The 23,598-nt window shown below is 36.8% G+C and overlaps 1 protein-coding gene across 1 annotated transcript in view; it reads right to left on the bottom strand.

Moving 5' to 3' along the window:
- The window catches only part of LOC149158326 (DEAD-box ATP-dependent RNA helicase 20-like), a 246,380-nt gene extending 223,045 nt beyond the window's left edge, over nucleotides 1-23,335 (bottom strand). The window contains exon 1 of the mRNA XM_089436196.1: nucleotides 22,864-23,335. Within this exon, the coding sequence (XP_089292322.1) occupies nucleotides 22,864-23,205 (342 nt within the window). The 5' untranslated portion in view covers nucleotides 23,206-23,335. The remainder of the gene's footprint in view (nucleotides 1-22,863) is intronic.
- Nucleotides 23,336-23,598: the final 263 nt, after the last annotated feature.

The following is a 23,598-nucleotide window of genomic DNA, read 5'->3' as shown; positions in this document are numbered from 1 at the left end:
TTCCTCAAAATTTAATAATTTCGACAGTGATGATTAAAGATTAATTAAATCTTTATGAACAGTTGAGATTAATTTGATAGGGATCAAGCCAACTAGTCGTTGAAGATTTTACCTATAAATTAAAAGTCAATGTCAGTCTGTCTTTTTATCCGATCATTGAATCGTGTAAATTTTTCTAGAATAATACAACACAAAGTCCTTGGGATCTTACTTGATAGTAGTGTTCCTCTCTAGTATCTTATGGTAACATGTTTAAATTTTTGTTAATTTTATTTATAAGCTACTAGTTAATAACTCTTGTAGGTCAATTTATTGCACAGGTATCTTGCTTAGAAAGCCTTCCAAATTAAAACTCCAAGATTATCCAATAATCTATTTTTCTACAAAGTGTTTTTGGGCTAATACCTCTCCAAACTTTTCAAATTTATTTTTTAAATATCAATGGAAAAATTGATAGATCTGGCTATTGAGAGCTTTAAATTATCGGATCTGGGAGAGGAGTTGGACTCATACTCCCCAAATCTGATAGACCTTTACTTTGGGGGTTTTGGATTTTGTTTTAATCTTTTATGTTTTGGGGCTTTTAGCATATTCTTAAATATTTTTTTTAAGATTTATTTTGTAAATAATTTTTTACATTTCAGAATTTGTAAATATTTATTTGATTTAAGTTTTAATTTTGTAGTTTTAAATTTTTTTTATTAGATTTAACTTTTAATTTTTATTTTATTTTTTTTTGCCCACATTCAAAACTTGAAAAGAGTTTCTCTAATTTGTATCTATATATATTAACCTTTAACCTTGTATTATTTCAATAACCCATTGCATTTTAATTCCTTCTTGTATATATAATTTCTTGGTTTTTTTTATTTTATTTTTAATTTTTGTAAATATTTCTTTTATTTCTTTTAAACTTGGCAAATGATTGTGAATATATAAACTTCATACGATCCTTACTCTCATATTTTCATGAGGCTACCTTTGTCTTCTTTGCAGGTTTAGAAAGTGTAGGTTTCAAAGTTTTGCAGGTTCAATTGTGAAAGGAATCCAGCGAAGAAGGAGGGCTTAGCCCGCTTAGCACTCACCTAGCCTCACGGTTTGGATTTAGACAGCTAGAAATTGGAAAGTTTGCAACAGATTTTGAAGGTCATCTAGAGTTTTGAGTGTCCATCCTTTCAAAATCAGATTTCTCTCAAAGGGTTTGGCCTCATTTAACTCCTGAAATTCTTCAGAATGTTTTTCGCTACCCTTGGAGATTTTCTGCAAATATTTTGAGCCTCTAAATCTGAATTTTTGACAAAGGCTTATTCTCACTTTTGGAAGGGTTTTATCTCTGAGATTTTGGCTGGAAAACTTCCCTTTGAAATTAATCACTTGTATCAAAAATTTTAGCCTAACAGTTATCATTTGCAGGGATATAATTCCACTGTTGGAAGATTTCATCACTGGTTTTCATGGCTAAGGCTTTTCCCTTAAAGTTTGTTCGTGACATGCCGTCACTTGAAAGGAATCCCCAGGCCTTGAAGTCTGATATACGCGCTCAGATTTGAAGCAGATAGTTTAGAGGGTATTACAAGAGAATTTGACAAATAAGCAGCTTGGAATAAGTAAAATTTATCTCAAGTAATCTTTAATAAAAATTTTAGTTTTTCTTTTTTATCTGGAAGAGGGTTTCTGTGTGACTAATCAACTTGGCAGTGAGATTTCCAAGGTCTGGTATAGTTTCTTTTGAAATTTACTGCTAGCTGTTTCAATTTGCATCAGATCTTTGCGAGGGTCTACTTTTTCTTGTGTAAATTTTCTGTCTCATCTAACTGTGTCTCTCGACAGGATTTTTTGAAGAATTTTTTGCAGGCATACCACTTCAACGCATTTTCTGGGCACCAAATCAATATTATATTTTTTCTTTTTGAAGCTTTTCCTCCTCTAGGCCGAGAGCCTTAGTATCCTCCTAGATCATAATCTGCTAAGAGCATAAATATCATTATCTAACCCTTGAAAAATTGTGGAGGTTTCAAATTGATCTTAAGAGAGTTTTCCACTTGTTTCCATCTTAAAATTTGCAGATCTGCCAGTGTTTCTTTAGCAGGGCTGAAAGAGGCTACTTGGGTGACCTATTTCCCTTTAGCCGTGAGTCTAGGGGCTTGCTTGTAGTAGCTGGTGTGAAGGGATTTATTAGGCCTGCAATCACTTAAATATTTTTGCTACAGATTCTGAAAGAGACCAGACAAATTTGCTTTGAAACTTTAATTAAAATTCAACTCATATTTGGGAGTATAGGTGTGGGATTTTGGCTTATTTACCTCCTAATTGTAAGCAGATTTTAGGACTGATATTTTTGTTTTGCAGAGGCAGTTAGCATTGACATATCAAGCATTTTGACTCTCCTTTTGGCATCTCTAATGATTGATCCTATGTGACTATGTTATAATTGGTGACTGATTATAAGTTACAGGTGACTGATTCTATCTAATCAGTGGTCTGATTTGATCCTAGCAGCAGCATTCCTGAAATCTGGCATTAAGATTGGTCATTGTCATTAATCTAAGATAGCGGGCTGGTAGTAGTTTTGGGCTCTTCTATTAAGTGGGTTAATATACACTAACATCGGGCTACAATGAGCTTATCTTTTGTTGACAGTGGTATATTGGAGAACTGATGCATTTTACAGTTGGTTATTTTTTGGCATTTGGACATCAGTTTGATAAGAAAAAGGCATTAGAAGGCATTGTCTTGGTTTCTCTCTTGTGATTCAATCAAGGATAACCTTCACTAACCATCTCTCGTTCCTCTCTTTTCTAATTGCATATCGTTGTTGCATTGCATAGTTGCATGATTAAAATCTAATTGCACCTCACAATTACACAAGTTCACTGTTAGCAATCTCATCTAGTTTACTTATAGTTTTGTTCTAAAAGAAAAGATTTTTGCTCTAAATTGCCATAATTGCTAAGTGAAGTACATTTAAGTAATCAGGGATCGCTGCTATTAAAGTGTTTTGATTATCCATGATCTTGTGATTCTTGCAATTGGAATGAATATTTTTTGGGTGTAGATTCATATCTATCATACTTGCAAATTGCTCTTAAACTGTTTACTGCTCATATTTCTGGTTGTCTAATATCCATCTTGCAACTCTGCTTATCTAGTAACTTGAAGCTCTTCATATTTGTGCAAGTGGTGTAATTTACTTTGAACATTATTCATTAGGCACTGGTCTATATTTGTTGATCTCGTTGTTGCCTCATTTGCTTCATCTTGTTAAGATATGTTTTGCTCATTTATTAGAACACTTGCTAATTCATTATAATTCAAGTTGTCTAGAGAGGTAGTGATCTTCCCCTTTGATCTCCTAGGACTTGTTGCTTCAACAAGTTTTCCCCCCTTTCATCTATCTTTAGGGACTACCCCCCTTAGCTTATCTAGGAGAGAGCTAGAACGGAGTGAGTAGGGATCAGGGTGATAGCCCCTACTCTGAGCGTCGCGCCTTAGGTGTACACTTCGTGCAACAACAGGTCTCATACTTCATCAATGCACCGGCTACTTGTTCTTTTGTGGAGATCTTCGTGGTAGCTACAAAGGCATCTATTTCGTAATACATAATATCTGAGCTTCGACCTTCTTTTACATTTCATCTTCATGACAAGGTTTCTCAACTCCTAGCAACATCATGTCATATCAAACTTTGATCTTTTTGAATTTCGTCAATCATCATACAACTTTATCATTAACTGGTTTATTTGTTGTCTTCAAAGAGACAAGCTTCCTCACAGCTACTAGCACATGTTTTCTTCCTTCATAACTGAGTTTTGCCTCAGCTTTCCAATATCAATTCTTCTCTCATGCTTGTCTGAGCCATCAAAAGTATTATGTGTTCCATAATCAAACTACACAGTTATAGGTACAACATCATTAAGCAAACTTTCCTTCCAACCTCTTCACACACTATAGTAATATGTCCTACCAAGGAGCCAACTCATATCCCAAGATTATTAATATCAAAGTCGCCAAATTATAATATCATCTAGTTAGAGTGTCATGTCAAATTTTGCTTCTTGCTCCCTCTAAAGTCAACATTCTTTTGCATGTTCTATCTTCGTGTTGCAACAAGGTTCAGTTTCAGCTTTCAATCATCAATCTTGGACCAATCAACCTCTGAAGTCAACATTCTTTTGCATGTTCTATCTTCATGTTGCAACAAGGTTCAGTTTCAGCTTTCAATCATCGATCTTGGACCAATCAGCAAGCTTCAATGTTGCAATCATCGTGGTTTTTATAGCTCCCTCTTTATATCTGAGGTTAGTGAACCCTTTGCCATCATACTACTCCCTCCTCCTAAGTCTTCATATTATGCCATGTCCCTTCAAGCCTTTCATTTGCTTAGTCAAATTTAAGATAGAACTTGCCTTGACCGATAACCTTGGTTAGAAGCAATATTGTGAAAATTGCGATAATATCGGCAAATGGCAATTTTTTGAGTTTGGCGATATTATCGCCCGATTTTTACGTTAATTTTTTTCACAAAAAATCGCGAAAAAATCGTGATAACTTGAAAAAATCGCGATTTTTGGGGAAAAATCTTTGAAAAAAAAAAAGAGGAGGAGGCGCAACAGGGGGAGGAGGTGACACAACCTACCCAGGCTACCCCTGTCACCAGTAGAAAATGTGGTCTACCTCCTGTAGCTTCTAGTTCTTCAGCTTCTAGAGCACAGCAAAGTCCACTGCCAACTCCATCGACATCTACATCTAGAGGGAAAGGGAAAGCTATTGCATTTTCTCGCAAGAGGGGCAGAGGAAATCAATAGTATTAGACTTTAGTTATTTGGTTCATTTCATTGTATATGACATTATGACTCATGATATGAGATACATTATTATATTTTTTGTTGATATTTTGAGGCTGAGTTGGGACTCAGGAGTCAGGACTTACTATTCAGGACATGATTCACTGTTATGTGTGATGTAGCACTAGAAATGATATTACACATCTTATATATTAGTTTTTTTATCATATTTATGTGTCAATGTATTTATTTTATGTTGTAGATGCTTTAGATATTAAAAAAATTGAAAAAAAAAAAAAAAAAAATCTCAATTTTTTCCCAATTTTTTCCATTTTTTCCCCTCGCCGATAATATCTTGATAACGATAACTGCAACATTGGTTAGAAGACTTATGAAAGAACAAAGAGACAAAATATAAAGGCAATAACAATAGTAATAATCAAGATGTTAAATACTTATCTCTGGAGGAAGATTGACTCCCTCTTACTCTTGGACCCCTTTTTTCATCAAACCTCGTCTTCGCATCATCAAGATATAATACCTGTCATTCTTAAAAACTAGGTTCCTTTTTCTTTTCACAGTGGAAACAATCAGCTAGGGTTTCTATTCCTAGGGTTTTTCATTTTATTCCACACCTTGCTAAGGTTTACAAACCCTAGATGCCAAGACCTGTCACTTACAATCTAAAAAATTCTACAACCACATTTGGAGAGTTAGTTGTAAAACCCTAAATGTTATAGGATCTTCAAGATAAATTATGTTAGGAATTGGAAATTCTATGTAAACCTAGAATCCATGTACTGCAAAATTCTTCTATCATGTTGCAAAGCCCTAATGATGATATCTTGTAATTCGTCTATTTACAGAACCTAGCATATTACCAAACTCTAGACCTTTTACTTTTAAATGGCCATTAAGAGCTATAGAATATACAACAATTATACATACTTCTACAACTTTTACCATATTTCTTTCTTGTAAAGATTTAATTGTTCTACGAGTGCCAAGTCCAATTATTATCAAAACACTTTGCCTTATCATCTTTGCTTCTGAAACTTTATGCCTGCAATTCTTACCAACAACTACAACCAACCAAAATATACAGAGGCAAGAACATGTTGTTAATTTTTTCAAACTAGGGATTCTTTGGATCCATGAAAAGTGCACTTTAAGGGTTTTAGTATTTAGTCCTACAAACCCTAGAAGCCATTTTCAAGAGCTAGAGTTTCCTTATAGGAAACAATTAGGGTTACGGTTTTCTAACTCAAGTTCTAAGTTTTGTAAACCCGAAATATTTCTTTTGTCATTCCTTAATGCAAACCCTAGAGATCATACAATGTATGTAATTGCAAAATTTACATGCATGCTAAAAGTTAGTTGCAATCATTATATGCATAGTAAAGAAGTATACGTAACTTTTTTGATTTTACCTCATTCTTGCACAAGTCTAGTTCATCGACTTTTCAACAGTTGGCACAAATTATCAATCTTCAATCTAGAAGTCACAAGTCGACCTCATGAAAATGACAAGTTGGCATCCATCCAAGTTCATTGAAGCACGAGAGAAGCCTCATACCTAGCGAAGAAAAGAGAGATAAAAGGAAGAAAAAATTGAATTTGAAACGGGCCGTTTTAGGGCCGGATCTCCCACAGGTGCGAAAGGACTAAGGCAACACTTATTGCAGCAAGGCCAAAAAATTACAGTCGTACTAGGAAGCCGAAGTCAAGTATTAAAAGGATGATCTTGCAAGCTGAGTTCTTAAGGAAGAAGCAGCTCCCCAAGCAAAGGAAGAAAGAGTCATATCTTACCATCACTTTCTCACACTTGTCAAACTAGGGTTTCTATAGTAGAAGCCAAAATTGCAGTCCTAAAGTAATAAGTCCAAATTCTGAAGAAGGGTCGAAATCTTAAGTATTGGAGCAAGTTTGACTAGCGTTGACTTTGTGGAAGAGAAGCTCATCAAAGAAGAGGTTGACTTGGTCTTGGAGGGGTCTTTGTCAAGGGTCATAGGTCTTGGAATTCGTCATTTGAAGATTCTATAAGAAGAGAAGAATTCTTGTGGGTTTTCCTCTCAAGAGGAGAGGTTTTGGCCCTGGCTAGCAGCCTACATTTTGTGTCCTCTTGTCTCTTTGATCTTCATAGTTTGGTAGTTGTTTGATGATAAGAACATAATAATAAGAAGAAGTTAATAACAAGTACATCAAGTTAAGTAAAAGTACATCACAAGCAGTTATCAAAGTAAGAGAAATCACCTAATCTAGCTGCCCTGGATTTCTCAACATGGGATAAAAGCTAAGGTGACAACAACAACAATAAGAGGCAGCTTGAAGATCTCTGCATTGAAGAAGGATACATTTGGGCCGAACATTAGAAGCACATCAAGGAGGACTAGTCTACACATCATCTTGAAGGAAGAAACTCTTGAAAGGAAAAGAAGACCTCAAAGACCCTACCTCCATTCAAAGAAGGACTCTACACTTGAAGCATTCTTGTGAAGCTTACACATTCTACAACCATCAACCAAAGGAAGCAAGAAAGAGCACTTCATCATCAAAGTGATCTCCCTCTCATTGAAGAAAGGATCACCTCTCATTCATCCTTGAAGAAGATTATCTCTCCCCATCTTGAAGAAAAAACATTGTCTTTTAAAGAAAGAAGATCATCAAGAAAGTGATCATCATCAAAAGGCATCTTCAATTGTCAACATCAAAGGAGTAGCGAAAGTCATCGTCATTAAGAAGACATCAGTTGAAGATATCATCATCAAAGGAGGTATCTTCATTTAACAAGTACCTTATACTTTATGCCTCAATCTACAAACCAAATGACTTCATTCTGCAAGGAGAACAATAAATTGGTTGGGACCTCGAACTACCTTGCATGGAAGAAGAGAATTGATTTAATTCTCATGGAGAATGAAGTTATTGAATATGTTAAGCGATCAATCACCAAACCACCTCAAGAGTAATCTCAAGCACTATCAAAGTACATGAAAGGAGAAATAAGGTCACAAAGAATCCTTCTTGAGTCAATCAAGGATTCCCTCATTGCCTATGTGGCAAAGTTGAAGACATCTAAAGAAATCTATGTTATGCTCTTGACCTGCGAAAAGATACCAGAATACCAAATATGCGAAGAAATATACCCAAAACACAGAACAATAAGAAATAACAACATGTATTTTATTATTCAAAAAGGAAAGCAATGTTCACTTGCCTCTTCGAGGGAGCAACCTCCAATAGAGTTGGGCTCAATTACAAAATAAGACACGATGCTCCTCAAGGGGAGTCTCTATCCTTTATATAGGATTCCTACATGCAATACCATGGTTCTTATTAATACCATCTATCTAATACCATGGCCCATTTGCAACTAATTGTGGTCCCTTCTTTAAATGCAGGTCAACCACTTACAATTTTTAGTATGGGCTTTATTGACTCTTTAACTAACTATAACTATGACTCGACATTATTACATAAATAAGGGGGTTAGGGTTGGACCCTAACAATCTATGACAAATTGGTGGAATTATTTTCTATAAGCACTACAGGAGAAATTATATCGTTAAGAATGGAACTATACAAGATGAAAGTCTCAAGGGAAGAAGGGATAGCTTCATATTTCATGAAGGTATCTCAAATTAAAGACCAACTACAAGAACTTGGAGAAACCATGTCTGATCTAGAGATGACCATCCTACTGCTCAATGCATTACCAGAGGAATGGGGGAATTTCGTATCAAGCATCTATGGGAAGAAGGAAACCACTCCATTTAGTGATTTGTGTTCATTATGCAAGATTGAAGATTCTAGATTAAAGGCGAAAAACGACGTTGGATCAAATGAACAAACTCAAGCATATGCAACATCGACAAAGAAGAAAGGAAATTTGGGAAGTTTGAGCCTCGAAAGAAGTTTCAAACAAACATTGACATGTCTAAAATCCAATGCTATGAATGTAATGAGTATGGGCACTTCAAAAGGAATTGTCCTAAACTCAAGAAGGACAACAAGAAGAGAAAGGAAAGAAATGAAGCCTGTGTCATTCAAGAAGTGGAAGAACCTGAAAAGAAGAAGACAAAGAAGGAAGAGGTGAAAGACCTCTACAATGACTGAGATAACATCATATACTTAGTTCTTTTCAATTTATTGAAGATAGAAGTCATGATGGAAAGCATCACTAGTATGAGAGGATGCTTTATAGCAAAAATTAAGATGACATCATCATAGAGGCATGGAAGGATAGTTGAAGTAGAAGTCTATATGGTTGAAGCAGTAATATTACATGATAGAGCTCATGACATCTTCATTGGAAGCGTATAAAGATAACCAAAGAAGCGGTTTATATGGTTGGAGAAAGTCATCTAGCAAGATAGGAGATAAAGAAGATCATCATACAACATCATCATTAGAAAGAAGCATTTGCAGAATGAGGATCGTCAAGATCCTCCATTGGAATCTTTGCTAAAAGATTCACCTCTAATTGGAAGAAGCAAGTGTCTCGCAAATAGTCTACATTCCACCTTACGTGGGATCCACAGTTTAGAAGAATAAAGGTATGATGACGAAGATGTGCAGCGTGTCAATTTGGTTGAAGTACTTTCATCTTCAAACGAGAAAAAACGCTGCAAAAAGAAAGTCTAAATGACCACATGAAGGAAGAGGTATGTATATATTTGATAATAGTCATGTCATCATATGGTTACAAATAGAATGGTTAGAATGCTCTATCTCATGAGCATGAAGAAGAAACTCTTCCATAAGAATGATACATGAAGGCGTGTAGACCGCTGAAGAATGTAACTAGTGTCAATCTTCATAATTGTACTTGTCAAAAGAAAAATTATTATTAAAGAAAATGACTTACTAAAGCATGAGTTTCATGCTTGGGTCAATGTTTTCTAGGTTAAATCCTCCATTGAAGGCTTCTAGGTTTTGTCTTGAGTCATTAGAATCATTGTCATTTTTATTAGACCCTTCTTGGGCTTTTGTATCATGTAAAAAGAATTATTTTGAGTCAAAAAGGTTATTTGTCACCTCCACACCAAGTCGGCCCTATCCCCATGAAGTCGGCCTACATTAAGGGCAATTCAACCCAGCAGAAAGGCTATATATAGAGAGGCAGTTCAATCTATTTGGAGCATTCACTCAACAAGTTCGATCTTCAAGGAAAAGAGGCAGAAAAGAGAGCGAAGTAGCTGGAGAAGGACGAAATTTGTTGGGAAGACCTAATCCGAGTTTTTGGGCTATCTATCTCTCACATGTGCAAAGTTTTTGGGCAATTGATGGGGCCGAAATTTTGTGTCTACTATAGCGTCGAAATTCTATTGTTGCAGACCAAAGTTCTGCTATTGGGGGCTGAAATTTTGGATTAAAGTTGTCGCTGGGGAGCTGTTACTTGGAGACTTTAACAAGGTTCATCTATTGAAGGGAAGAGTTAACTTGGTGGTTGGAAGAGGTCTTTGTCTAGGTCTAAGAAGTCTTGGAGAGTCTCATCTTGATTTGAATCTACTAGTGGAAGAGTTGGACTGGGTTTTCCCCTTGAAGGGGTTTTGCCCTGGCTGAGCGCCTACATCTTGTGTCTCTTGTTCTTGTGGTCTTCATATACATATAATTTGGTAATTTCTTGATGAAAGATAAACTAATAAAGAAGTAAAAGAAGCCAACATAATTCACAAGTAATTATCAAGAAAGAGGAATCAAACCCTAATTCCTATAAGCATTGATTTCTCAACATGGTATCAAAGCTAAGGTCGAAGAAGGTTGAAGATCACTTTGTTGGCTTGGAAGAAAAGGTTACTCCCTCTATGGCAAGTTACTTGAAGATGGGATTCAATATTGTAAGAATTATCGGAAGTTGGATTAGAAGAATCATCTACAATCTATCTAGGAAAGTCAAAAGTGAAGGATTCGTGGATACACTTACAAGCACTCTTGATGATGACAATGCATGGATCATTGATAGTGAAGCCTCATCACATGCAGCGGTGCTAGGAGACAACAACAGTTATGTAGTCAAGGGCCTTGGATCTACATCACTGAAGCTGGAAAGTGGAGCAAAACTACACCTCAACAACATACTCTATGTCCCAAGTTTGAAAAAGAATTTACTTTCCATTTCTTCTTCAGAAGATAAAAGAGATAGGGTTGCCTTTTGTAGATGGTGAAGTTTTGGTTTGGGGAAAGGACTCAAGAATTGAAAAGCCAAAAGTTAATGGAGTTCGTGAAGGAAGGCTATATAGAGTCATAACACCATCTCCTCAAGCCCTAGTTCACATGGAGATCAATCCTATCGAACTATGGCATAGAAGATATGGGCATATTCATTACAAGATAATACTCTCACTTAGTCAAATGGTAAAAGGCATCCCCAACATTAAGGAATATCATGAAGGAGTATGTAAGGTATGTGCTTTGGGAAAGAATACAAGGGAACCTTTTACAAGTAGTGATACAAGGTCTAAGGAGATATTAGACCTCATTCATTCCAATATGTGTGGGCTAATGTCTAACAAATCTCTTAGAGGCCATCTTTATTATGTGACCTTCGTTGATGATTATTCTAGAAAGATATGGCTCTATCTTCTCAAGACGAAGGACAAAGTTTTGAAAAATTCAAGGAATTTAGATCAAAAGTGGAAACCTTAACTGAAATAAAAATAAAGACATTGAGATCCAACAATGGAGGGGAATACACTTCAAAAGAACTAATTGCATATTGTAAAGAAGCAGGTATTAAGAGGGAGCTCATTGTTCCCTACAACCCCAAGCAAAATGGAGTTGCAGAAAGGAAAAATAGAAAAATTGAAGAATGTATACGAACTATGATATTTGATCAAAATCTACCAAAGTTTCTATGGGGAGAAGCAACAATGACAACAGTATATATACAAAATAGAAGTCCTCATAGAATCCTTGATAATATGACACCAGAAGAAGCATTCACAAGGAAGAAGCTATGCATAGACCATCTCTGAATCTTTGGGTGTCCCACATACATCCATGTTCCAAAAGACAAGCAAAAGAAATTGGATTCTACAAGCATAAAAGAGATCTTCGTTGGTTACAATCTTTCTTCAAAGGCTTATAGAATCTACATCAAGAAAGGAAGACAAATTCAAGTTAGCGGGGATGTTATATTTGATGAAAAACATGCCTACAAATGATCCAAGGATATACCAATCAAATCCGATGATGAAAATGCACCACTATTTGAAGAAGAAGTGCATCGTGACAAGATAACTACAAACCAAGAAGAAGAAGAAGAAGGACCAAGTGAGTCTGTTCGACCTGTAATCATTCCCAAAACAAAGAAGAGGCCAAATTGGTTAAAAGTTACACTTGAAGATGTTGAAGGATATTGAGCTACTAAAAGAACTTTTAGAGAAAGCAAAAGACCAAAGAGATATTCAAGATATGCAGCATACATGACAAATTTGATAAAAGTTGAGCAAACAACAATTGAAGAAGCTACTCATCAAGAAGAATGGAAGAAGGCAATGCAAGAAGAATATCAATCCATCATGAAGAATGGGCTCTGGGAAATTGTTCCTAGACCAAGTGACAAATTGATTGTCACCTCAAAATGGATTTACAAAATCAAACATGTTGTTGATGGAAGCATAGACAAATACAAACCTAGATTCGTTGTAAGGGGTTTCTCATAAAGGAAGGTATAGACTATGAAGAAACCTTTGCTCCTACTGCTAGGTATACTACTATAAGATCTTTGGTTTCGCTAGCTACTACTATGGGATGGAATATCCATCAAATGGATGTCAAAATAGCATTTCTAAATGGAACCATTGATGAAGAAGTATACATTAAACCAGAAGGCTTCAAAATAAATAGCAGAGATACACATGTTTCCAAACTCAAGAAAGCCCTATATGGCTTGAAGCAAGCTCCTAGGGCATGGTATGCAAGGATGGATGCATATCTCTTAAGAATTGGGTTCGTCAAAAGTTTTGTTGATGCAAACCTCTACATTAAGGTGGTGAAGAATGAACCAGTCATTATACTACTATATGTGGATGATTTGTTTATTACAAGTGTGGAGCGCAGAATACTAGAATGAAAGAAAATGTTGGCAGCTGAATTCGAGATGAAAGATTTGGGACTCATGCACTATTACCTGGCTTGGAAGTCTAGCAGAAACCCAGTGAGATATATTTGGGTCAAGTCAATTTCAGTTGGAGCCTCGACATGACCATTGGATAGCCGCCAAGCATATTTTGGGATACCTACGTGGTACAATACATCATTGCCTGAAGTATGATGGAAAGGAAGTCAAGTTAACAGATTTTACCGATTCCGATTGGGGTGGCAATGACACTGATGGAAGAAGCACTACCGGTGGATGTTTTAGTTTGGGATCTGTAATTATTTCATGGATGAGTAGAAAACAAGATCCTGTTGTGTTAAGTAACGCTAAAGCAAAATATGTTGTTGCATGTGAAGTAGGAAAGGAAGTTGTTTGGTTAAGAAAACTCTTGTCAGATTTGTTTGGAAAGCCTTTGGATCCTACAGTGATAAATTGTGATAATCAAAGCAGCATCAAGATGTTTGAAGACCCTGACACCTGTATTCCATGCAAGTACGAAGCATATCAACAAGTACCACTACATTAGGAGTTTTGTACAAGAAGGGGTGGTGAAGCTACAATATATTCTAACAGATGAAAAGGTAGATGATGTGCTAACGAAATCTCTTTTGAATAAGAAGTTTGAATATTTTAGAAGCATGCTTGGGTTGGTTGATGTTACAGATTCAATTGATAGGGAGAGATGAAGCATCTTATGGCAAGATGCTAGGGAGGATATTTGGCCAGCGAATGTGTTGATGTCTATATCCCGAAGTAGGGAGGGTGGCATTGGTCATGGAGCTCCGACTTTGGATACGCACCTAGATCCTTGGGTTGATGGTAGAGCTTAAAACCTTGATGGTATCTAGAGTGGCTAAAACTTGAGTCCATCTTAGTCCCACCCGATTAGAGTACCCTGGTCAGGTATCTAATCTGTAGCACTAAGTGTGCTATAACTCTTCATAATTCATTTCATTTTGAGATCTTCCATGTACTCTTATATGTAGGTAATTATGAATACCCTCATTAGTTAAGAGGGAGTGTTGAAGAATGTAACTAGTGTCTTCATAATTGTACTTGTCAAAAGAAAAAAATATTATCAAAGAAAATGACTTATTAAAGCATGGGTTTCATGCTTGGGTCAATATTTTCTAGGTTAAAGCCTCCATTGAAGGCTTTTAGGTTTTCTCTTAGGTCATTAGAGTCATTGTCATTTTTATTAGACCCTTCTTCGGCTTTTGTATCATGTAAAAAGAATTATTTTTGAGTCAAAAGGTTATTTGTCGCCTCCACACCAGGTCAGCCCTGTCCCCATGAAGTCAGCCTACATTAGGGCAATTCGACCCGAAAAAAAAAGGCTATATATAGAGAGGCAATTCGACCTATTTGGAGCATTCACTCAACAAGTTCCTTCTTCAAGGAAGAGAGGCAAAAAAGAGAGTGAAGTAGCTAGAGAAGGATGAAATTTGTTGGGAAGACCTAATCCAAGTTTCTGGGCTATCTATCTCTCATACGTGCGAAGTTTATAGGCAGTTGAAGGGGCCGAAATTCTGTGTCTATTGTAGGTCTGAAATTCTATTGCTAGGGGCCAAAGTTCTGTTGTTGGGGGCTGAAATTCTGGACTGAAGTTGTTGTTGGGGAGTTGTTACTTGGAGACTTTGACAAGGATCATCTATTAAAGAGAAGAGTTGACTTGGTGGTTGGAGGAGGTCTTTGTCTAGGTCTAAGAGGTCTTGGAGAGTCTCATATTGATTTGAATCTACTAGTGGAAGAGTTGGACTGGGTTTTTCCCTTGAAGGGGTTTTGCCCTGGCTGAGCGCCTACATCTTGTGTTTCTTGTTCTTGTGGTCTTCATATACATATAATTTGGTAATTGCTTGATGAAAGACAAACTAATAAAGAAGTAAAAGAAGCCAACATAATTCACAAGTAATTATCCAGAAAGAGGAATCAAACCCTAATTTCTATAAGCATTGATTTCTCAACATAGACAATGTGCCTTTAACTCTTCTACATATTGACAAGATGAAATCAACATAATGTGACCTCATGGAGAATAAAAGGTGGTTGGCAACTATGGTTCCCATAATGAAGGAACTGTGTATAGACAACCCCGAGGAAGCAATATGTGAAGAAAGGTGAAAGAAGAGTTTGTGAAGATGTATCTATAGTCACATAAGATAAGATAAGTGATCAACATCTAATAACTAGAAGGATTAAATATGACATCTCCATGGAGAAGGTATGAAGACCCTGATATGTATGTTGTAGAAGGAGAACCTTGGTAATGTATGTCTTGGAGATGGATTTATACAATGTTGATGATGCATGAAGTGGATATCATGACAAGAGGCCATCATAAAGAGGTAACTTTGATTTGGTGTGCAATTTGATTTCTGAAAATGTCTGGTTGGGTTGAAACAAGGCTACCAAAAGAAGGTTGTACTAGTTCTCATGGGATTGGATGGAAGATCCTGAAAGAAACATGACTTGGAAGAGGTAGTTGTATGAAGGATAGCCAGATGTGGACTAGAAGATCACTTTCCGATGAAGAGAAGGATGACATGACTATTGGTTCAACATGATGTTTCGTTGAAGGGAAGTGATGAAGAAGATGGTCGATGCCCTACAAAAGAAGGCTCCATGATGAAGAAGTTGAAGTTCATGACATGATGCCAAAAGGAGGAGCCCTACAAGCAGCTAATAGTACCATGATCTCCATCGAAGAGAGTTGTTGTTGGTAACAAGTCCCTTGTTAAGAGGGAGCTTGGGCAAGTCCATTATTAAGAGGGAGCTTGGGTATATTCCTTTTAAAAGAATTAGTAGATCCTCCGTAGTTGAGAGGGAGAGATAGATACATCATTCTTGTCTTCATGTTATGAAGAAAGAATGGAGGATTGGGTAAGCATATGAGATTGATTTTAATACTCTTTGAGGATGAAGTAGGGCATCCAATAGGCAAGAGTAGTCAAAGAGGAAATTCCATGAGGATGTGTTAATCCAAGATGGGAATGGTCCTAGAAGGACGTACCTTGTGAACATCTGGATGGGGTATGTTCCTTGAGAGACAATGATGAAGGTGTTTACTAGTCATTGTCTCCTCAACAATGTGCTCTATTCTTGTGGAGAGTAGAGTTGTTAGTCAAGGCCTTGCTATATGACAATGTTGGTTAATATGATGAGATGAACTGATATAAGCTGAATAAATTGCTTAAGAGATGGCTTACCAATCTGATTCTTCTTATGAGAATTCTTCAGTATGAGAATGTCCTGTATGGATTATGAATACCTCCCTACTTAAGAGGGAGTGTTGGAAAATATAACTAGGTTCGATCTTCATAATGTCTAATGTAATCATGATTTCATGTATGATTTTATGATTTTATGTAAAGAGAAAAAGAAAAATTATTATTATTTTATAGCATGGGTTTCATGTTCAAAATCATTTTTATTTATAGGTCAAGCACCCATTAAGTGCTTCTAGGGCTTTGTCATAAAATCTAGGAGTCAAAGAGTCATTATAATATGTAAAAGACCCCATTAGGCATATTGTATCATGTCAAGAGAATTATTGTAAACCAAAAAATGTCATAAGACTCCCTCCAAGACAATTCAACCTTGCCATCAACAAGTTGGCCTTCAAGGAAAAACAAGTCGACCTACAAAGTGACAAGTCGGCCTTATGAAAGGGTTGTTCAACCTCCTCAACTAGCCTATATATAAGAGCTCGACCTCATATGAAGAAGGCATCCATCCTAGTTCGTTAAAGCACAAGAGAAGCCTCATACCTAGCGAAGAAAAGACAGATAAAAGGAAGCCAAAACTAAATTTAAAAGGGATTGTTTTAGGTCCGGATCTCCCACACGTGCGAAAGGACTAAGGCAACACTTATTGCAGCAAGGCCGAAAAATTACAATCATACTAGCAAGCCGAAATCAGGTATTAAAAGGATCATCTTGCAAGTTGAGTTCCTAAGGAAGATGCAGCTCCCCAAGCGAAGGAAAAAGGAGTCATCTCTTACCATCATTTTCTCACATGTGCCAAACTAGGGTTTCTGCAGTAAACACCGAAATTGCAGTCCTGAAGCAGTAAGCCGAAATCTTAGCTACGCCAGACTTTACAAAAACCTTTATTATGGAATGTGATGCCTCAGGAAATGGAATTGGTGTTGTTTTAATGCAAGAAGAAAGACCCATTGCTTTCGAAAGTCGTCCAATCAAAGGAAAATATTTACACAAAGCTATTTATGAGAAGGAAATGTTGGCAATACTACATGCACTTAAGAAATGGCAACCTTACCTAATGGGAAGACACTTCAAGGTAAAAACAGATCATGATAGTCTTAAATACTTTTTAGAACAAAGATTATCTTCAAAAGAGCAGCAAAAATGGGTCACAAAGATGTTGGGTTATGACTTTGAAATCATTTACAAAAAAGGGAAGCAAAATGTTGTTGCAGATGCACTCTCAAGAAAGGATGAGGATGTGGAAGCATTGCTTTGCACCATTTCTATTATCCAACCAAATTGGATAAATGAAGCAAGGGATGAATGGAAGAATGACAAAGAATTGTGAGCACTCATTCAAAAGATACAACAAGACCCCAGTACATCTGATACATTTAGCTAGAAAAATGATTTGTTATGGTACAAAGATCGCTTATACCTTTGTAAGAATTCCCAACTCAAACAAAAGATTCTTATGGAATTGCACACCTCTCCCTTAGGAGGGCACTTAGTATTTTTAAAAACTCACCACGAGGTTCAGAAGGAATTTTTTTGGGATGGCCTTAAATCTGATATTCAAAAGTTTGCGGCAGAATGTTTGGTTTGCCAACAAAATAAAGTTGAAACAATTAAGACCCCATGTCTATTACAACCTTTATCCATTCCAAGTCAACGTTGGGAGGAGGTTTCAATGGATTTTATCACAGGTTTACCCAAGTCCGAAGGAAAGAGTGTCATCAAGGTGCTAGTTGATAGACTTACCAAGTATGCACACTTTTGTGCATTATCTCATGCCTTTAAAGTCAGTATAGTTGCTACTGCATTTATGGAAACAATTCAAAAGCTTCATGGAAACCCAATGATTATTGTAAGCGCCAAAGATCCCATTTTCACTGGAAATTTTTGGACAAAATTATTTACTTGTCTAGGTATTCAGTTAGCTCATAGCTCATCTTATCATCCTCAATCTGATGGGCAAACTGAGATAGTGAACAAATGTTTGGAAGGATATCTTCGTTGCTTTGTATCTGATAAACAGACACAATGGATCAAATGGTTGCCTCTGGCTCAATGGTGGTATAACACTTCCTTCCATACTGCAGCAAAAATGACCCCATTTATGGCACTTTATGGATATCATCCACCGTCCATCACATCATATTTAAGAGAAAATTCTAAGGTTCAAGCAGTGGAAGATCACATTGAGCATCAACAAGAAGTTTTACAACTCTTAAAGGATAACCTCACTTTGGCACAGAATAGAATGAAACAACAAGCAAATCAACATCGCAGCGAAAGAAGTTTTGATGTAGGTGACTGGTTATTTCCACGTGTTGATTTGGGGTAGCATCAGATGTGCTCTAGCCACAAAATTTGGTGGAGAGGTTGGGGCACATGAGATCTCCAATACCCAGAAAGGGTTTGGGCAGATTCTAAACAGTTCAGGAGATGTTAAAATAATTAATATTTTTAATGGAGTCCCTAAGTCTAAACTTAGGGAAAATAAAATATTAATGGGAATTAATATGAAACTGTGTTAGAATGGTCAAAAAGACATGGATCAAGCCAAATCTAATCTTAGTCGTTGATTAGGGACTTAATCTCGGTCGTTGATATGTCAACAGGAAAAGTATAAGAAGAGGCTTGAGGGTCACTTGGAAAACACACCAGAGTGATTAGTCATTCTATTCTCTAGAGCAGGGTTTGCTAAGAGAGATAGAATTAGTGATCAGGAGATGCAGCTGAGGGGCATTGAGTACAAAGAGACAGAGAGGCAGAGATAGTGTCGAAAGAGCAACGCAGTAACCGGGGAGAGTGATGCAGAGCCAGACATGCTCACGCAGGGCCACAGAGGCAACCGAGAGCTGCGCAGAGCCTTAGAGAGACTAGCGTTGCTGACGCAGAGGGCCAGAGGGCTGACACAAGGCCTCCTAAGGCTGACCCAGACCCATCCGAGGTGACGCAGGGCCAGCGCTGGGCAGAGAAGGCCTGACGCAGTCCAGAGAGAGGCTGACACTGGGGTTTCTGAGGCAGATTGGTGCTGAGTAGCTACCGAAAGGATTATCCGGGGTTTCAGCGAGGAGATTTGTCAGAACCTGAGAGGTATTGCTGCCAAGGAAATTCTCTGTTAGGTAGGCCAGTTTCGGCACCCAGATTGTACTCTGATATTGCTTAATAAGAAAACCCTCAGATAGCTGCACCGGTTTTCCCACATTGGGTTTTTTCGGGGACATTAGTCCAAAAATTGGGTGTCATATGGTGTGATTGTTTCTGTTTCCTTTAGTTGTTGCTCTGCAATATGTTGAGCATGCACTTGTGTTTATTTTCAGCATTTACATTGTAAATAACTTGTTAAGTAAAATAACAAGTAAGTAGGAATAAATCAGATAAAGTGCATGGAGGGTTTCTAACTAAGTAGTCTTAAAAACTTCAACACTACAGCTACAACCATACAAACAAATGTCCTTCAAGCAAGCTAAGAAGGATAATAAATTATCACCAAAGTATTATGGTCCGTACAAGGTGTTGCAAAAGATTGGTACTATGGCATACAAATTAGAGCCTCCTACAGCTTCTCGAATGCACCCAATTTTCCATGTTTCATGCTTAAAGAAGGTCATAGGTGACAAGCTCCCAGTTCAAACAATATTGCTAGAACTTAACAAGGAAGGAAAAATCATATTAGAACCTGAAGCAGTCACAAAAACAAGAACTCGACAGCGACGAAATCGATCAATTTCAGAGTATCTCATCAAGTGGAAGAACTTACCCGCTGAAGATTCCACATGGGAGGATGAGAATTTTATACATAAGCATCCAGAACTACTCAAGCGTTGAGGACAACACTTTTCTGAAGGAGAGGGGCATGCTAGGTCCCTATAATACTAGTGTATTCCCTTATTATTATTGTCATTATAACCCCCTATTGTTATTGTTGTACCCATGTTGTCCCCATATTGTTATTACTGTGCCCCATAAAAGCCCAGTATTGTTATTGTTGTGCCCTTACATTATTATTGATATGTCGGCTTTGACTATATTGTGACCCCTTAGACTCCTATATATAGAAAGGATGTCTTGTCATTTGAATCATCCAAGAATTGTTCATTTGTGTAATGTAAACTAGGTTTCCCCCTCGAAAGAGACTGATTTTGAAGTCATTGCTCTATCTTTTCTTCTATTTTGTGAGTTGGTTGCATAACAGAAGTTAATAACAAGTACATCAAGTAAAAGAACATCACAAGCAATTATCAAAGAAAGAGAAATCACCTAATCTAGTACTCATGGAAAGGTCAATCATGGGAAAGGTACTCATGGAAAGGTCCAAGGAACAACAGAAAAATCCTCCTTTGCATAGATAAACTTAGAAGCAAACCAGGAAGTTGGACACTAAACTAACAAAGATTGCCAAGAAGCTTGTAGATTTGGAGTTCGCATATTCAGAAGAGGATACCAATCTACCCATAACAATTCAAGTGGACTCCCCTACTTAATAATATTTTCATGAATTTATTAGGCATACCACTTAGTCACTTTTTGAAATCACAGGTCAATAGGATAAATTTATTTTATACTATATCTGCACATAGTAGGCTAGAAAGACAATAACTATTTTGTCTTTACATTAGTTTCAGACTCTTTCAATAGTCCAAAATAGTAATAATATGTTATTGCTCTGATTTCCCTTATGGTGGACCAGTAAACATAGAGAACTATTTCATGTTCTTGCGTTTTTTTTATGATCTAATACAAAATGATTGGCTAGCTTACACCCAAAAAAATTCAAAAATACCCAAATTAAACTCTTATGGCAATTATATGATGATAAAAACCTATGTAATGTAAACAACCTTTATTTAATTCAAACAAGCCTTAATTGACCCATAAGTTACCACTAAGAAATCCTTAACTAAACCCTAATTTGAGACTAAGAAACCCTATAGGTCCTTCTCAACCCTACTTAACTCAAGTAAATGGAAGATAAACCCTAATTAGAGCCTAGACATTGATAAACCCCATTTGACATAAACAAACTCAAATTATCATATATAGGCCCTTGTTTGACAATATAAAAACCCTACTTAAACCAAATGGAACCTTAATTATACCTTTATAGAGGCTAATTAATAAAGAAATCCAACTTAATCCTAGTTATAACTTCATAAACCTTCATTTAACCCAGCCAAACTAGAATTTACCTAAACAAACCTTATGTAAACCCTAATTTGATGCTAATTAACCTTAATAAACCCTTAATATAACCTAATTATACATTAATAAACCTAAGGAAACCTTATCTAAACCCTAATTACATGCTAAGGAAACCTAATTAACTCAAAGACATAAGTAAACACTAACTATACGAAGAACCCTAATTAACCCAAACAATTCCCAAATGAATCCTAAATTAGCAATAAGAAACAATAATTAGTTCAAACAAACCCTGATTGCAACAGCCTATTAGTGTTGCAGGATGATGTCATTGATGCCATTATCAACATATTTCATAATCTTGTATTTTGGCATGATTGTGTGTGACTCCAACCAGCATAAATCCATCTTAACGACAAATCTATCAAGCATCGAGAGGAATCAAAAATCTCTAGGTGCAAACCTCAAGTTTTTGCACCATCAAAGACTTCTAAGTGTAAATACATTGAGGTCTGCACCAAGAAGATTTTGAGGCCTCTCAATGCTTGGAGGATCCAACGTTAATGTAGACCTCTGCCAGTCCCATGCTAAATGCAGGGCAGAACATTATGTAAACCTCTTATTAGAAAACTTTGAGCAATCAGATAAAAAATATCAATAGGCTAATTTTGCTTTTTGTCAACATTTTCTTGTTTGTGCTCTTTATTTTAGCTGTTTTTTGGCCATGAATAACCAACCTTAGCCGATGTGATGCGAAGGACTGCGTTTGGAATGTGACATTCCACATGTGATATATTGATTTAATGACGAGGATAAATGTTACAAATGGATCAAAAGAAGCATGAATAAGAAATCGTATATCAGTATCTGTTTCCCTAGAGCATTTTTGAGATGATAAAAGTAAAAACTCTGCCTCTGCAAGTCTTATACCAACTGAAAATACCCGTTTTCTCAAAGAAGACAAAAAACTAATGTTGGTATGCACGCTTTGTTATCTTTCTCCATCTATACAGTACTTCGCAAGGTGCCTAAGACTTAATTTTACTCGTCAGATAAATAACCACTCGTTATGACTCAAGAGATCGTCTCAGATCACAAAGTACCCTTTATCTAAATGTTTCATGAAAGAAAACTTTAGTGGCAGAAGGACTTGTAGTTATTCATCGTATTACAGCCAGGCTGTAGTATTACAAAGAAAATATAGCAGTGCAGCAACTTTCGCTGCATTTCTGGCTCGTAGTAGATGAAATATTGGTAATAAAAATGCTGCCACCAACAAATTCTTGTTTAAAACAAAATCCAGAGGTTAAAGAGAGATGAAAATGAGAGCTTTCGAAATTACTAAAACATATATCTGGGGCACAGAGCCAAGAGAAAAAGACAGGAATGAGGGTACAGTAATAATCTGAGAACAGTGCAACTACTGTTGTCGAAAATCTGTTGGTAATGGACAGGCTGGGAATCGAACCCAGGACCTGCTCCCGGCTGAAATAGACTGAAATGCGTTAAAGATTAAGCTTGGGGGTGTTTTGGAATAATGCATTTAGCAATGCAAATTCTAGCAGCATTGTTCCTCTTTAAATCTCTGCGATAATGAGGCTACCGATATTAAGCATACCTGATCGTTTTGAAGACGGCGAATGCGCTCAGAAGGCTGCCATTGGGAGAAGACGGGTTCGGGAACAGCGGAGCCGCGGGCATCGGGCCGCCTGTGTGGGAAACCGGCGCCGTTGCAAGTGCCGTCCTCCCGGGGATTCGAACCTCGCCTATTCGAATTTCCAAAGCTGGTACCGTAATCTTTATTATTTCCGAAGCTCTTCCCTGCACTGTAATTGTAATATCCATCCGCTGGCCTGTGGGCGCCTAGATCAGCAGCTCTACCAGCGTTACCGAAAGCAGAAGAAGATGGCGCAGCAGCTGCTGCTGCTCCATTTCTTTGGTGAGGTGGAACGTAAGGCATGACGACCACTGCGCGTAGAAACACACAAAACCCTTGAAAAAAATATGTGAAGATTACAGGATATGAAATGCAATGGAGGATTGAATTTGAGAGATGGATTGGTTCACGATTGAGAGCATGGGTATAGTTAAGGGTAAAGGTCGGGTGATATTAAAGTATAATATATGAAAACAAAACTTAAAAAACTATTTTTTCGAAAAATTGTTCAACAAGGTTAAGGAGCAGGTCTTCTCTCAAGTTAAAATTGCTACGGTTTTCTGTGAGCTAAAATTGATTTCTTGGTGTTGGGGTTAATTGTAAGTTCAGTTCAGTTATTTGAGAAAAATGATTATGCAAATTGTATGTGATATTGATCTTTTTCAATGTATTTTTTCTGTTAATAGGAAAAAGGAA

The sequence above is a fragment of the Pinus tabuliformis genome, chromosome 5_2, assembly GCF_031772625.1.
Source record: "Pinus tabuliformis cultivar Carrire ecotype Pingquan chromosome 5_2, CPIR1, whole genome shotgun sequence".
NCBI lineage: Eukaryota > Viridiplantae > Streptophyta > Pinopsida > Pinales > Pinaceae > Pinus > Pinus tabuliformis.
The sequence above is the reverse complement of the archived record's forward strand: the minus strand, read 5'-3'. Positions and strand labels throughout refer to the sequence as shown.